Raw genomic sequence first — 17,944 nt, forward strand, 5'->3', positions numbered from 1 at the left:
CTCGTAAATATTATTTTACATACAAATTCTAAATATTTTTTTTGTTGTTTTTTTTGAAACTGTTTTTCTTGTTTACTGTGTAAAAGTTTAAAACATATACATATTATTATAATTAATAGTATTTTTCTATGTATCAAAATACAAAAACAATACATATATGCATAAAAATAGGTATTTATTTATTATTATCCTTCTTCTAAATAACTATATGAATTGTACTCAGATATGTTATACTTTGTTAAAATAATAATAATAATAGGAATTGATTATAATTAATAGTAGTATAATTTATAATTTATATTTCATTAAATCATAACTATGTGTAAACAAACTAATAAACACAAAAATATAAGACGATTTCGTTATTTATGTCCTATTACCTATAACCCGTTATCTCGATAATAGGTGTTAATGTTACTACTTTGGTAGGAATATCAGAGAAAAAATGTTAACAATAACGTCAAAAACTATCATATTAGTTACCTAAAATATAGGTTATTGTTCGGGCTGTAGGCCATTTGCGCTTTAGATTAGCCCATTTGCGTCCCAAATAAAAAACTTAACACCCTGATTTATAGCTCAAATGTGCCCATTTTGCATGCAACGTTGCCGTCAGTTATCGTTTAAGATCGTTTAAAAAAGTAAAATCAAAATTAATAACCATTAAAAGTAATCATTTTAAAGATAATGATAAATACTACACAGTATACGTGTTATATATCTAAATATTTATATTATATTAAATTATAAATTAAGTTAGAAGATTTCGGATCATGGATATGACTGTTTTTAATTTCGGTTAACTTCATTTTTTAAATAGGTATTGGTTTTGACGTATGCACTACAAATTATAAAATTCCATTGGAAGTTATACAGTGAGTACATTTGTTTAAATTGTCTGTTATATTTCTTCTCAAGTTGTGAGTAATTGAGTCTTCCTAAACAATTGAAAGTACTTATTAACTTATTTTTAATGAGCTCATACGTAATTGACCGTTATATTTGATTGAGTAGCTGCGTTTTATTATGATTTCGAAATACTAATATATTAATTATTTAATAACTTAAACCTAAAAAATATTTTGTTGATGAGTTTTGTAAATTTTAGCGTGTATTTTTTTCCGTTAAACATATATTCTATTAGAATTTAAAACCGTATAAATTGTGAGTATAAAAAATATTGTATTGACTTTGCAATTTCATCAGTACTATTTACAATCAGCTATTCACGACTGTATTACGCTCCAATGATAATGTTGAAAACATTTTTAAGAACAAATAATAAGATAAAAGCAGTTTTATAAATACCACTAGTAAATCTATTGTTTTATAAATCTCAAAAAAGCTTTAGTTAGTACCTTTTTTTTTAAAAAAAGATGAGTATATATTGTTATATATAAAATGGTTTTCTATTTGAATAAATAAATAAATAATGTATAGATTACATTTTACAATTGTATTTATTTATTTACTTCATACTAAAGAGTCGAACACAGCAATACTTAAACGCGTATTTATTTGTAAAATATATCATACTCTATTGACCAATGTATATGAATATAGGTATTATTAATTAAAAGAATACATAAAAATTATTATATTTTATTGTAAAATGGAATAAAATGGGCAATATAAGTAAGTTAATAGCAAGGTACTATTTTTTCAGCTCAATAAAAAATTGTCGTTGATAAAATAACAAGGACTATTTATTATACAATTATATAATAATAGTAATAAACCTTACCCGTTTGCTAAGTAGTATGACTAATAAGACGTATCCGTTTATGAACGTGGCTAGGGCGGCCACGCCACAGACTGCCAACACGGTCACCAACTCTAGATCGCCGTTCATCACTCAGCATCACCCGATTAGGATACCTACATCATTCTGAAATTGAAATAATATTGATATATTATAATAAAAAATTTAGTCAGTGGTGGATACGATTAATGTTCGGGGGAAGGAATGCTCACACTAAACTTTATTACAGATGCATTAACCAGTTAATAGTGATTAAGTGATCTGCAATGAGATTTGTTCACCATATTCATATTTAGGTTTTATTAACATAAATGTTTTCATTGTTCTATAAATAATTCTTGCATTCGTCTTAAGCATTAGCGTTAATTGCTATTTTTATACTGATATAATGCACATTATCATTAAGATTTATCAACACCAGTTTTCATACAAACTCAAGTTTCACATTTTAATTTAAAAATTATTATTCTTTCGATGAAGATTGCTTAAAGATACATATTTTTTTTTTATATTAACAAGATAAAATAATAATATAATTGTTTAATATTTATAATATTATTTTCAGAAAATTCAATAGATATAAGTGTCGTCGTATAATCGAATGATGTTAATTTAAGTAAATACAATATATTCAATTAATTTTCGTATAGCTATATGAAAGTTCGTAGAAATATTCGATAAGTACATTTTTCATTGTTTAGATATTACAAATTGAAAAAATAATGGTTTTGATGAATACGTATAAATGTCTGGATAATAGTGTTTGTGCACTTAATAAAAAAAATATATTTATTTTTTTCTAAATCAAAATATTATGATAATTAAAAATGTTTTGTTAAAAAAAAAATCGACAAACCAATCTTTGGTTGATGTGTAACATTGAAATATAAGCTAAGTAAAAAATATAAATGCATTCTATAATTTTGTAATTTAAAATAACCGGTAAGGGTCTCTTTCACACATTTACACATAATGCATACATAAAACGATTTATGATGGGTATAAACATTACTATATATTATTATAATACATTTAAATAATCACATATTATCATTACTTTATATACGTTCAACATTTACGATTTGCTACAGAGGTTTGAGATAGTTCTATTCTTTAATTTATAATATTGTATTTTCCGTGTATTATAATATATACACTATTAATATTATATTAATAACAGTAGCTTTAGAAGTTTATTATAGAATATAATTTATTCAACGTCGATAAGTTTCTTAAATAACTTGCAGTCACGTTTTAAAAATCAGAAAATATTCATCCGTATTTTACTGTTGACATTGTGAATAATTTTAAAAGGACCGTTTTTTTAATAGTAAAATTACACTTTTCATGCTTCGTATTCATAAGACGAAATTTTGTTTTGGTAAGATAGTGGTAATGATATCCTAAATAATTTTGTATATAATAGATATTTAAAATATTATTTATATTTTTTATGACAAAAAACATTATATTATAGTTTAAAATTATATTTTGTCATAACGCAACATAAATTTTATTATAGTTGCATAATAATCAAACTGTGTTTAATTGTGAATTTGAATTTATAATCAATATTAACTGTTAATATCATAACATTCATAACTATAATTAAAAGTCAATGTAAAAAATAATTATCATATAGTAACTTATTTGTTGTATTGAGTTTGAAAGATTTTAACGATTAACATATTCGAAATAATAATATATTCTATGATGCATAAAAATGTACGTCAGTTGAAATTCAAATTCAAAAGTATAATCAGTCTGCAGTCTGTAATCGATCTATATTGTTATTAAAATTAATAAATATAAATAGTGTCTTATCAGTTCTAAGGAGCTACCAGGAGTCCAGGATAATAAGTATAACGATAAGGTGTTATATTTAATCTCGAAAATCCTGGTTTTGCGAGTCTTAGTTATTGAAAATTATAGATAATTTAACATAATATTTACATTAGTTCTCTATTTTAATAGATTAAACTTTTTCATGAGACACTACTATGTAGTTGTGATATATCAATTTCTATCTTAGGATAAATTGTTATTCATCAATAGAAACGATTATATCGTTATGCAATAGGTTTTTTAAGGCTTAAAAAAAAAAAAAATATGAAATAATTGAAAAATATTATATTTTTTTGAACGTAAGAACTTATCACAAATAAAACTGATTCACAGTATCAATTGGAGACAGTTAAAAAAAAATTTCCAAGCTTAGAATACTAAATATTTTGTAATACAATTTATATTTAATGTGTAAATAACTACAATATTTATTGTAACAAACTCAGGAAGTTAGTTAGTATGACACAAGGATACAAATGTTTTATTTGAAATATGAATGACCTCCATTGTTATCATTTGGGATCTTTACATTCGTGAGTTCACCGGAATCTATTGTTCAAAGAACATCCGGAGTGATAAGGATACATTGAATTATTTTAATATTTTAGGGAAATGTTTAAATGCTCTTGTTATCATTCAATGGTACGAAAATTATATGACAAAAAATATAAAATTACATATATAAAGTAAAATTGCAAATTTCTTTAATTAAAAAAATATATTTCTATATTGTACATATAGACCATATTGTTTACATAAATTTAAATTACTATCTTCAACTACAATCCGATTCATTTTTGTTTATTCTACACAATTTATAAAATTTGGATTTTTTTATTTTACATGCCTTTAAAGTTATTTTTATACAATTTTTTTTATTTTAATATGTAAACTTAATTGTAAAAAAATATTAATTTTTATTTTGAATCTTTCACAATCGATTAATACGACTATGTTAGTAATACCATTGATTATAAATACTATAAAATATTTTATAATCAATAGTAATACCTACATAACTTATCAAAAATAATAATTAAACAACTTAATAACAATTGTTGTATTTTTATATAAATATAATCTATCAATATAACATACAACTTAAACAATGAATTCGGGTGTATTACCTTACTTATAACCTTATAGATAAAGTGTTATCACTTTACATAATATGTGTCAATTTTTAAATTTGATAAATAAGTCATATGTGACTTTTTGAGAAATCCTATTAAAAATATAAATAAAAATAAGCATAATACAATAGATTACTATACTTCACTCAGAATATAATATATAAAAGCATTATGATAAGCAATAGAAACCATTTAAATATATTATATTACTTATACTCGTATTATTAATAAGCAAATATTTTCACTATTTTCTAAAAGTTAAAATTAGTTAGTTAGTTGAGTAAAATTATAAGTATTATAATCTATGCATTAATTGTAAAACTAACATAAAAAAACCACTATTGGAAGAATACGTAGCATGTTAAAGATAAATAAAATAAGAAAATATGTAGGTAACAACTAACAAGAAGTTAACAACAAATATTAGAAGATATTTTCGAAGTTTTGAAAATATCAAGTCTAATAAAATTTAATATGATATTTGAATAATTTGAATAAACAATAAATAATAATATCGATAATGAAAATAGATATAGATAAAAATACATTGCCATGGGTTTTTTTGTTTAAGGTTATTTATAAAAAAATTTATTTTGAAAACTTTTGTAATAATTTTGTTTTAAAACCAAATGCATAATCTATATAATATTATTATGTATACATATTTTATTCCGATCTATTAAGAAGATTTTAAATTATCATATCATTATTAGTAGTATTATTATCAGTAGTTGTACCTATTTATCGTTTTATTTTATCCTAGCGGCTAGCACACATATTTATATATAATAAATATAATATATATATGTATATTATTATCAGCAGTTACATTTTGTTGTTATTTTTAATTGTCGAAACTAGTTGTTAAAAAAAAAGTTTAAATAAAAAAATTTTTTTTACAATTTACAATTTTAATTGAACATTTCAAGAGTTTTTAACAAAATATTTTTATAATTGCAATATTTAAATCATTATAATTTTTTTTTATTTTACTAACGGGTAAAATAAAGAACTTTTCAATGTATTCTGTCCATATAATATTTTTACGTATTAAAGTTAAAACGAAAAAATACAATTTAGAACTTAATGTGTGTGATTAATAATTACAATTATTAAATAGCGTTGCATCAAAATCCCAGCCCTAATAATTATGAATAATTATTCGGAGAGTTAGATGTTTATCATGATCGTATCACAATCATTTTTAATGGCGCGAAAATTTTCAAGTGCCATCTCTGATCACGTAAAGGCGCCAAATTTCATTGAAACAAGGCCTGGTTATATACCTGCACACATTCACTACTTTTATCATTTTGAGGAGTTATTATGGTAGATGAAGAGATAATTCCTGATATAATAAACGCCGGATTAGGCGTGACGTGTACAGATATTAATATCTAAACGATTATACGAATGCAGCGTTGTAGGTAATCTGATGATATTCAATAACCCGTTCATTTTTCCCCCTTAGAAATTGTAAAATTTTAAACGAAAACGAATGAGCCATTACAATATTTTAGTGCACGGCCTTACAAGATAAGGTTTAGCGTCTATTCAGTATACGTAGACTATATATATACCTATAGAAGGTTTCCTTGTTTATTGAAGCAGATGATGGGTTTCAGATCAAGACCACTGTTATTTTGATAAAAACGTCGACGGTTACGTGCAGCTACGTGTTATTGGTAAGGACTTTATCGTTTTTTCAGCGAAAACCTCCGATGAATATAAACGAGTAGCATAATCCACTCTGATTTTACTTTCTTGATTTTAATCAAGTTAGTATGGTAATTGAAATGAAAAAAGTCTGAATTTTTAAAACTTCAAGAATTTGTGTTAAATAGGAAAATGATAAAAATGTAACTCAGTTGTAATGAGTAGATGGATAATTAAGCTAGCTTTAACATAAAATATTAATGAGAGAGATCCGATATTACACTCAAGTGGTATAACGATTTGAATCCACAAAAACGTCGGCGTGAACAGTCCCAAAATTTCTATATTTTAACTTTTCTCCAAAACTATTATACATAGCTAAAAAGTTAGTTGATAGCTCATTAAAAAGGAATTATCAAATAGATACAAAATGTGAGATTAAAAATTTTCAAAAAAAAATCATTTAATTTTTCACAGTTAAAAAAATAACTATTTTTTGCTAGATTTTCATTTAGCGTGGTAGATTACAGAAACTGGAGAACGGATTTTGTTATTTGGGGTCTTGTTAGATTCACATTGGCTAGGAGAAGTGCAGTGAAGATTTTCAGAACTTTATCTTCAATCGTTAACTCATTACAAAGCTATAAAGCTGAAAAACATAAAAAAAAACTCCCAATAAAATGTGTTTTAATTTTTTTTGAAGCTCTGTAGTGAATCAACTATTATATTAACTAAGTTCTGAAAATCTTCACTGCACTTCTCCTAGCCAATGTGAATCTAACAAGACCCCAAACAACAAAATCTGCTCTCCGGTTTCCGAGATTTATCTCACTAAATGAAAATGAAAATAAAATACATTATAATACATATTGCATACAATAAAATTAATAAATTTCTAAAAATTGAAAATCAAGAAAGTTTACATGCCGATCTCTGACTTGGCAAGCGTTTTTTGCATTGAGCTCAATATTGTATAGTTTCTATTTAAATATTTAATAATTGATCTCTGCGTGTGTACACGATTAAATATTAAAAAAATTAAATTACCATCGACTTGCAACCCGCGTTAGGTTTAATTAACCCATCGTGGGTACGATGCGAGCGCACACCCACACATAGATACATATACTGTCACAGTGAACTCATCACGTTCGGCTAATTACGGTAACGTCTGTATACGTTTCTGTAACAACGAACGGAATATTGCAATATAAGGGTAAATGTCTTCTGGCCTTATTATCGTCAGAGGTGGCCGTGACACGGAGCTATACGCACACACACGCACACACATACACACACACACACACACACACACACACACACACACACACACACACACACACACACACACACACACACACACACGCACACACACACACACATAGGTGCTTACATTAATAACCAAAGGTCTACGCGCGTAAACTCCGGTTCACTCCACCACCCACCACTCACGTCATCGCCCGGACCTAGTCGGTTACTGTTGACTGCGCTCAAAGCCAAATAAACTTGGTCGGTACTTTGTGGGGGGCGCGGGCGAGTGCGGTTAATCTCCCATTTGTTTTAACGAATCAATGCTACCGGTGAACTATGGGTTTCTACGCATAAGCGGTTGACAAATGACATGTAGGTGTTAGGCAAACATTATAAAGTCGCACAATCCATCGATATATTAATACATGTATTATGTATATACTTATAAAATAAATAGCGAATAATGGTGTGGTTTTCTCGGTTACACGACTTTGGCGGGCGTGACCGCGACATCGCGTGGTGTATATCGGTTCCCGCGGAAACATTGCCGATCGGTATAGGTATATTGTGGTATTGCGGGTCGTTGAACATAAATTAATATTATTATTTATTTGTATTTATATGTAGGTAGTATAAGGTCACCAAAGTGTATTAGGTACAGTTGTTTGTGTGTGTGTGTGTGTGTGTGTATGGCGCGTGTAATGAAGAGTTCACGCAGGTTACTCATAAAAAATTGGCATGTGTTTTTAAAGCTAAAACGCCCGTATAGTGCAAAAGTAGAGAAAAATATTAAAGGCTTGAAAATATCCTAAATTGTCGTCCTTTTAAATATTATGTCGTTACAGAAAAAGGTTACTCAATACGTGTCGTTAACGAATTTCAATTTTTTATACCTCCTTCAGTGCCAAGAAATATTTTTAGTTCTATTTTTCAAATATTATCATACTTCCAATTAATTTTTGTTTAGAGATAAAAGTGTTCTATCAATTATTTTTATCCAGAGAAGATCAGTTTTTACTTTAAATATTGATCTTGAGTCCACATTAAGTCTTTATCGATTCTTAATGTCTAAACTATATTATATATAGTATATACCTATACTATGAAAATACATTAAATGATTAATACCTAAAGCTAATAAAACAGATTTTTTTTTTTAATTATTAGGAACAATTTTCTGTTATCATATGCCGTTGTTTTCAAAATATTTTTAAAAATCGTGCAAAATGTTTATAAAACCATTCACACATATATTATTATACATAGCATTCCAGTGTGCCAAACAATATTGTTTATATCGTTTTACAGCTTTACGATCATTTTTATAGTTTTATAACATATTTAAAAATTATTTTTTATTCCCGAGCATATAGTTTTAAGTTGTATGTATGCATATTTCATTTGATGCGTATACTGTATGACGTCAGAACGAAGATTCGCTATCGAAATGTTTGTATTATAAAGTTGTAACGTTATAATAATATGTGATCTCCATTCTCTATGCTATGCATCTATCGTAGTCTATTATAGGTTTGGTATAGAACTTAAATTCAGGACTAGAAACGCATTAAGAATTTTCGAATTTCGGTGCTTACGAGTATAACGAGTATATTTGTTTCACGCATCCTTTACCCTTGTAGTAATAATAAAAAAAAAAAAAAGTAGACTGAAACTGTTGTAGAATTTTCGGACTACTAAAGTACTAAAATCGCTTTAAAGATGATAGGATATTATGTTTTATAATGTATAATAAAACTATTAAACGAAAACCTTAGTTTATTTATAAAAAGGCCATTCTGCAATCACCACACACTTTGTCTTTAAATATGTCATATCCACGACAAAAACCTGTAGTTAGCTATATAATATATTAATAATATTAATATATATATATTTATTCACTCGCTACCTTTAACTAATTTTATCCTAAGGTCTAAACTGACGTTTTCCTTTCTGTGCCCTCGCCACACGAAGATCAAGATATTTATTCTGCCGGGCGGCACTCCTTTCACCCAAAAATGACCTTACTCTTTTCGACCAAAAATGATAAAATAGTTTCCTCTTTTCGCCTAAAAATAATTGCATTATTTTCGCCCACGGTTTCGCGTTTAGCATTTTGGAAAACACTGTCTCAAAATTAGTTTAATTAAACCATTTAGCATTTTGGAAAACACTGTCTCAAAATTAGTTTAATTAAACCATTTAGCATAACGCAGAGAGCATCACGAGGAGGTGCCTTCTATTACTCTCCAAAAATGTATTGTGTATGTGTAAAAATAATTATTATATAATACAGATTATTTGTCATTAATTGTTATGACATCGTGTGACGTATAGTGTGTAGCCAAGCCAAATTTTCGCACATTCCTCCACCGCGATTGGGTAAAGTAAAACCTATATCCAATTATTTCTAATACTTCAAATATAATTTTTTTTTTTTAACGACATCATAACATTTTTAATTTTTGGAGAGTTATAGAAGCCGCCTCCTCATGGTGCTCACTGGGTTATGCTAAATGGCTTTATTAAATTAACTTTGAGATAGTGTTTTCCAAAATGTTAAACGTGAAATCGTGGGAGAAAAGAAAGAAATTATTTTTAGGCAAAAAGAGAAAAATATTTTATCATTTTTGGTCGAAAAGAGGACATGGGCGAAAAGAGGAAAGTCATTTTAGGGCGAAAGGAGTTGCGCCCATTCTTTCAACGTTTCGTATAGACGATATGATAAACCGTTTTTTTTTTACCGAAATATTATTGATTGTTAAAAGAAATGCAGTTTGGAAATAATTATTGTCAATATTTGAGTGTAATTTAGCATTAAGACTCCACAGAGAAGCAATTCATTATTTTTAAATTTAAAACATTATATATATTTTTTTAGACTTGAAATAGCAGGCTTAAAAATCGATTTATATCTACTTATATCGGTTAAATTATACATACGGCTGTAAGCAATACTACGAATTCTTAAAAAAACTTAAATCAAGTACAATAATTTTTTGAAAATCAATATTTGAAATAAAAATTAATTAATTTTTCGTTTTCGAGTCAAGACATTTCTCCTAATAAAAAAATAATTTGTTTACACTATACAATAAAATATATATTCTATTTATTACGTTTTATGTACAAAAATGTATATGTGTATTGTATATATTTATAAAAAACTGACTTAATTGTATAGGGATATTTGTACGTTTGTCAGTTTGAACATGGTTACGCAAAATATTCAATAAATATTATACCTACATAAACCAATATTGTAAAGATCAATGTTTGTAATATGCGAATAAAACTATCGGTCAGACGCATAAGAAAATAGAGCAATAAAAAAATACTAGTCAGGAAAAATATTAAATAATATAGATACAAATTCAGAATCATTGTTTTTTTTCGTATGTAATGATGTATTATACTACGTAGGTTATCGTAAAGATGAAACAACAATTATTTATTTATTCAATACATACGGACTTCTTCTTCCCCCCCCTCTCACTGCCAAAAAACACGCGTCAGTTAGAGCAAAATAAATTGTGGTGAAAAGAAAAATATAAATATGAATGAGATATTTACATATATAGACATATAACTTGTACTCGTAGAATCGTTATAGCAGTGTATAAAAAAAAACAATGGCAATCTTATCAATAAAATAAAAATACAGAGAATTGTACTGATTTAGCTAATGAAATACAACGGTGAGGTGGTTTGTTATCCTTGTAATTTGTAATAGACAAATTGAATGGTTAAGAAACGATTTAGTTTGCTGGGCAGGTGTTTGATATGTACACCACTGGATAATAATATTATGATAAAATATTAGCGGAGTAAATTGAATTTCGATTTTGGATTTCCATTCAAAAACGTGTATAAACAATTCATGCCTGCGCCGTATCAGTGCGATCAGTCGGATACTGAAGCTAATATTGAGATTCTGTAATATAAGTTCGAGAGGTATTATTTTTGTTTTTATAAAGTAAATTTGCCATTTGAATGGCTAATTATTTCAATCGTTATTAGTCTTGTTGTCTATATTTTACGTATGCAGTATGCTGTGCATTATTTACCATGTTAAAATATTGTTTTCCTTTTTATCGTTCTGTTAAGAATATATAATATTATATAATTAAATAATTATAATTATACAGATTTAAAAATATGTGATTTAAATTTTAGTTTTTATAACAGTGTAAGTACTAGTCACTGATTTTGCAAGCAATGAGTGCTCCACTCCTATATAATATTAAGTATTTCACCACAACATTAATAATATTGTACATGTTTGATTATTATAATTAGCGTTTTAATGCATTGAACGAAGCCATTGCTTTAAAAAACATTCCAGTGTTGACAAAATAATATTCTAATACGTGTAATGTAATGTATGGTTCATATTATATTATACATAAAACCTATCGAATACTGTAAACATAGTAATAATTACGAAAAGTTTTCAATGAACTTTATTGCATTGGAACATATCCACAGAAAATTAAACAATTATTTTACGAGCGAGCTACTGTGAAATACTAAGTTATTATCGATGGACCGACATCAAACGGTTTTAATGTTATCAGGAAATCCATTAATAGAGACGTACCCACGTACCCATAGTAGGTGTAAAAGTTATTCCTGTTATTTCGAATAATGGCACATATATGATACATATGATTCAGTGTCAAAGTACGTACTAGACTTTACGGTGTACAAAATGGTAGTAACTACAATTAAGTTAGAGTAAATTATAAGGATAAAAACGCATCTAATATAATGGTTTTTTGCAGACAATTTTCCACTATTTCACTAAGCTTTTTATTGTACAAATTATATAGTTACAGTAATTATAAATATGCACCAGAAATGTTAGTTTCTGATCAAATGCACGGAACTCATATACATTTATATGGTTATAAAATACGAGTAATAAGAAATAAATTAAGTTTTTTCAATGGAATATAATCTTTCATTTACCAACTTAATCTACCCTTTGGAAGAGCTATTGATGAACGTCACCTGGTTATAAAATGCTACTTTTATTGGAAATGATTGGCTGCTATAACATGGGTAGAAAAATAATTCAAGGTACATTGTGATTGGTAAAATATCGTATACCTTAAGAGTTTGCGATATTATTCAGGATCTGTAAAAAATTTTAATAATTGATTCTACTGAATGTGATATAAATATACGTAGGTAATATAATAATTATTTAGGAGAATATTTTATTTCTCAGGACAAAGTATTACCTACTATCAGTATCGCATCATAAAAATATGGGCTTGCCATTTCATGAATATTGAAGTATTGAACGTAGACAAATGTGTTGTTTATTTTATTGTTTGAGTACAAAAAAGTAATAAAGTCCTTCATTTTTGTATTTAATATGGTTGCTGGTTCGATATTATACGAAATTAAATTTCCTTCGCACTACTTTTTAAAATTACAATTAAAGTGTTGGAATACTTACAATTTCAAGAGACAACAATAATGTCAAAAAATGACTGAACTCGGAACTGAAAAAAGCAGAATTTTTTGCAATATTAAGTTTTTCCCATAAAAAAATTAAGGGGAAAACGTAAATTTTTATGTAAAACCAATATTTGACAAAATTGATTTTATTTTTATTGTAATTAAAAAATAATAATAATTTTAACATTTTCGTCATATTATGTTTTAATTCAATTTTGAATACATGATCAAGTTTTCAAAATATTTTGAGCAATTTTTAAATATTTTAAATTTTCAACTCTTTTTAGTTATTTAGATTTTTATAAGTGTTGATAAAAATCTGGCGGATTAATACAAATATATTTTCAATACAAAGTTTCTAACAAGTTCTTCATTTATTAATAGCTATTAAGCTATATCAGCGTTTCAGCTCAGAATCATTTTTCGTATAAAATGATAATTTGTTGAATTTATACTTAATATATTTATTACTGTGACCCATTTGATATCTGATGTACAACAGAATGGTACCAACTTGCCTAACTTTTTACTTTTTTTTTCTTTTTTTAATATTTACAGATGAGTATTATAAACTGTATTGATACATAATTTAAGAAGGTAAAATAGTATTTTTTTTTATTTATTTAACTTTCAAATAATTTTAATAGCTGGCATAAATTTTTAATAGTTCATTTAACTAAAAATTATAAAAACATACAATAGGTTAGGTTAGTTTCATTAATAAAAAATATCAATAACATAGTGTAATTTAAGTGATATAATCATAATTTTAGGTAATTACATGATTTAACACCACGTGGAAGTTAGCTGAGTAGTCTTCCAAAGAATGTGTGTACACTGTTTTTTTTTTTTAAATTTAAATAGTTACCGATTTTGTTTTTCTACTTTTCCTACAAATTGTACCTTTTTCAATGTTTTTTTTTACATGGCTTCGTAATTTTATATATGTATCTGACTGTATTCCTAGAAGAGTGTCAATAAGAATAAAAATATTTGGTTGTCTTAAGAGACAAAGAGCATTCAATTTTAACTAACCTTGTTATAGATATTCTTATATACCGTATAGATAGGTACAATATCTTATATAAACGAATTATAACGTATAATAATAAAAAAAAACAGATATTGAATTTGATTTTTTTTTAGTTACGTATTTTTTGTTCTAAGCACCAACTACATTATTAAATTAATAAATTATTTACTGTTTATGAATTATTATTTTAATTTATTATTATACATTATGAAATTATAAAATTTATTATAAAAGCATGTATTTTCAGAAAAATTCTAATTATATATATATATTTAAAAAAACTATACATTGTTAATAACAATTTAATTTATAAACATTATATTATATTATAAGTTTATAAATAGTAAATAATGTATTACTTTAATAATATGTATATAATGTATAATATTATGGAGCTTAGAGCGACAAAATACATAATTTAATACATTTTTTTTATACCAAATACAAATTTCTCTAATTTCGGGTTTAGAATACAAGTTGATAGATCAAAATTACTTGAAAAATTGATTTATTTAAAAATATAGTATTCAAAATCCCGCAAATATTTGTTATTAAATTATAATTTAAAAAAACATTTTTTTGTTCCTTTTTCAAAAGACTCCCAAAATTGTTATTTTAATTATCGTCAAGAAATTCAATAATTTTATCTGATAACTTATTCTTTTTTAAACTTTTAATTATATAAATTAATAAAATATCTGCTGTTCCTTCTTTTAAATTTTCATTTCAATAACTTTAATTTGTACTCTCGATTTCGGATTGAAATAATGTATTATAGCTGAAAATAACTTTTTTTTTGGCACTATGAGAACAAATGTTTTTTATCGAATCGTATTATCGTATTATTTATTTAATATCATGATGCGAACACGCATCTACGGCCTATGTCAGTGCGTCACTATGACTATTACTGACAACTTACAGAATACAGAGTGAACGATAAAACAAATAATGTTTATATAAAATAAATCTCATAAGTTAAAAACATTAATACTAAGGATAACACGGAATTAATACGGGTCAGACTAAACCGACAAAATGCGTCCCATATAACTGTTATCGGGACACCGAAACACAAAGTTCAAAACGGGACAATCCCGTATAATATTGGACGTATGAACACACTATCTATAAATTGTAAAAATGTTAGTACTACTCTAACGTTGGGAAATATAATTATTGTACTTTGGTTTCAACACCCACCTCAATGGTGTGAGTGGGTTGATTTATAAATCACAAGATTATATTATTATGATGTTTTGAATGACATTTGACTGATTTTATAACTCATTTATTTGAAGAGTATTTCTAAGAGTTAAATAAAAATAAGATGAATTATAAAGAATACTTTGATCCTTGAAAAATGAGTGAGCACTATAGCAATGGACCGTAATATTCGCATTTCAATCGATATCATGATTCACGAATACATTGTTTTCATAGGTATGTACCTACTTCGTAAATTATAATTAATTACTTAATTTTATAATATAATGTTGTTTGTTCTTTGAGGTTTCGGTATTTTCATTAGAATTTCTAACTCGAATGGATATGTTAGGTACTGCACTATTGGATCTGTCTACAAAGTAAACTCAAAAGTGAATATTAAAAAATTTATCGGTACAAAAAAAAAGTGAGAAAAATGCTGAAGGTTGGGTTTTCAAATATATATATAAATATATATCGCATGATGGTTTGGAGTACTTTTTATATTGAATATTGTGGCAACATAGTGTACGTCTGGTATGTGGATAGTTTGTTTCTGGTATAAACGAGATTCTAAAGAATTTAGCGTGAAATTTAACGGTATATATAATATTATGCAACTAAGCATCAAAAGAAATTCGATAGTTTATCGTAAATGTAAAATACGTTGTCATATCATATTTTTTAATAATAATGACTTATAATTATAATGTGTTGTCGATGTTGCCATAATTATATATTGTGGTTTTAGACAATGCGTGTTTTATTGCTTAAATTTACAAATGATCAAACTAAGTAAATGCCTCGGTAGAACCTGAGATCATCGATTTGAAATCGAATTCTTTTTCAGAAACTTTTGTACAGAAACTAAACAAAAATGCAAAAATATTATTAGTTTGAATTTTTCCTTTTTGTTTTGCACTGTTTAGTTTTTTACTTATTCCTTTGTCCTTTAAGAACAAACGTTTTCACGCATCAATCATTCAATTTTGTTATGGATTGAAGGTACGCTATTCACATAATATTATACGATAACAATTATTTTACTATCTACTGTTTTATTTTGCGAGACAGTCGTTGGCTATACGCTGGTGTTATGTCATGTTTTAATGTGTTCGACAGATGAAATAAAATTAACATTAGGAATCAACTTGATTAGTTAAATATATTCCTATAGAATACAGTGTTATGTTAAATTTAATAAAATAATGAATGAAAATGCAGTTTATTCTCACTGGTTTTTTAAGTTATTCTATAGTTTTTAGTGACAACCACTGATTTCAATTTAACATTTTCAAAAATAAAAAAATGTAAAGTTACAACTTACAAAAGTCAAATAATACTGTGCAAAAAGTTTGTTAACCATAACTATCTAAACTTTTACGTAATAGAATTTTAACTATTATAAAAAAAAATCAATCATTCGTGTGCATAAAATTATTATCACGCCATACTGCACAATTTTGTGAAAAATAAAAGTTCAAAACAATTGTGGTATTTTTGAGATGACCTCCATAAAAATAGATATAATATTTTAATAGAAAATAATTATTAAATTCTGAATTGCAGAATTGTATTTATAATAGCTGTAAAACTCAAGGTTGATATTAATAGATTATTCGAATAAAGTATTAATAAGTACTATTTCGTGAGTTCTCTGGGCCTCAACTATTGAACAATATTATTGTTATTAAACATTTTCATTTTATTTATTTGTATTTTTTCTCAACTGATTGATGATTTATTTTTATTGATGCATGGTGCTAATCAGTTTACACAACTATACATTAAATCAAAATTAAATATAAAACAAATAATAACATACAAATCATAAGCAATTTCAGGGCTACACCAGATAACCGTGAGTACCACATGAGACAAATCTGTGAATAATATATAAATATTAATTCTTGATGTTAAAAAATGTGATGATTGTTATGTGTTTTAGTATTAATAAGTTAAATTTTTATCTATTAAAAACAGAATTCACGATACCTATTAATTTACGTGTTTTCAAGATCTAATAATTTTCAGGTAATTTTTTTTTTCGCTCCTTGTTTGTTTAATAAAATATCATTTAAAAATGAATGCATTATAGATAAATCAGTATTAAGAAACAATCATACACTTAGCATTTTTTTCACACTAAAATCTTTCGTAAATTTATTTTTTAATATTTATTTTTAGTCAAATCCATATGAAATTTATTTAGTGATTTGTTATTGTTGAAAATTAAAAATTATTATTTTTAAGGAAAATTCTATTTTTTCTGTAGTTTAAAAAATATGAATTTTCTTAATTTTTTTAAAAAATTTACTTGATTTTTTTTTTATATTTTCTGAAGTTTACTGAATTTAATTTCATTGTGATAAATTGTAAATTAATAATTAGTATACCTATATAGTTTTATAAGATTAAAATTAAATCATGAGTTATTGGTTGATAGATACGAATAAATGATAATTAAATGTTTCTAAAGCATTATAAAAAGATTTATCTATTGATATTACATTTCTGTTTCTGTAAAATTGGTAATCTATAGAATGATCATTTGTTGGAACATAAAAACTTTCAACTGTCACACAAACA

The 17,944-nt window shown here is 25.8% G+C and overlaps 2 protein-coding genes across 3 annotated transcripts in view; one reads left to right on the forward strand and one right to left on the reverse strand.

Moving 5' to 3' along the window:
* The window catches only part of LOC132922092 (probable G-protein coupled receptor 21), a 114,791-nt gene that overhangs the window by 5,024 nt on the left and 91,823 nt on the right, over positions 1–17,944 (reverse strand). For both annotated transcript variants that reach the window (XM_060985418.1, XM_060985420.1), the window contains one exon: positions 1,745–1,888. In XM_060985418.1, coding sequence (XP_060841401.1) covers positions 1,745–1,852 — 108 coding nt within the window. In that variant the 5' untranslated portion in view covers positions 1,853–1,888. The remainder of the gene's footprint in view (positions 1–1,744; positions 1,889–17,944) is intronic.
* LOC132922093 (phytanoyl-CoA dioxygenase, peroxisomal-like) overlaps positions 17,017–17,944 on the forward strand; it is a 112,776-nt gene continuing 111,848 nt past the window's right edge. The window contains exon 1 of the mRNA XM_060985426.1: positions 17,017–17,216. The gene's annotated coding sequence lies outside the window, so the exon portion shown is untranslated. The remainder of the gene's footprint in view (positions 17,217–17,944) is intronic.

The sequence above is a fragment of the Rhopalosiphum padi genome, chromosome 2 (genome assembly GCF_020882245.1).
Source record: "Rhopalosiphum padi isolate XX-2018 chromosome 2, ASM2088224v1, whole genome shotgun sequence".
In the NCBI taxonomy this organism is placed as follows: Eukaryota; Metazoa; Arthropoda; class Insecta; order Hemiptera; family Aphididae; genus Rhopalosiphum; species Rhopalosiphum padi.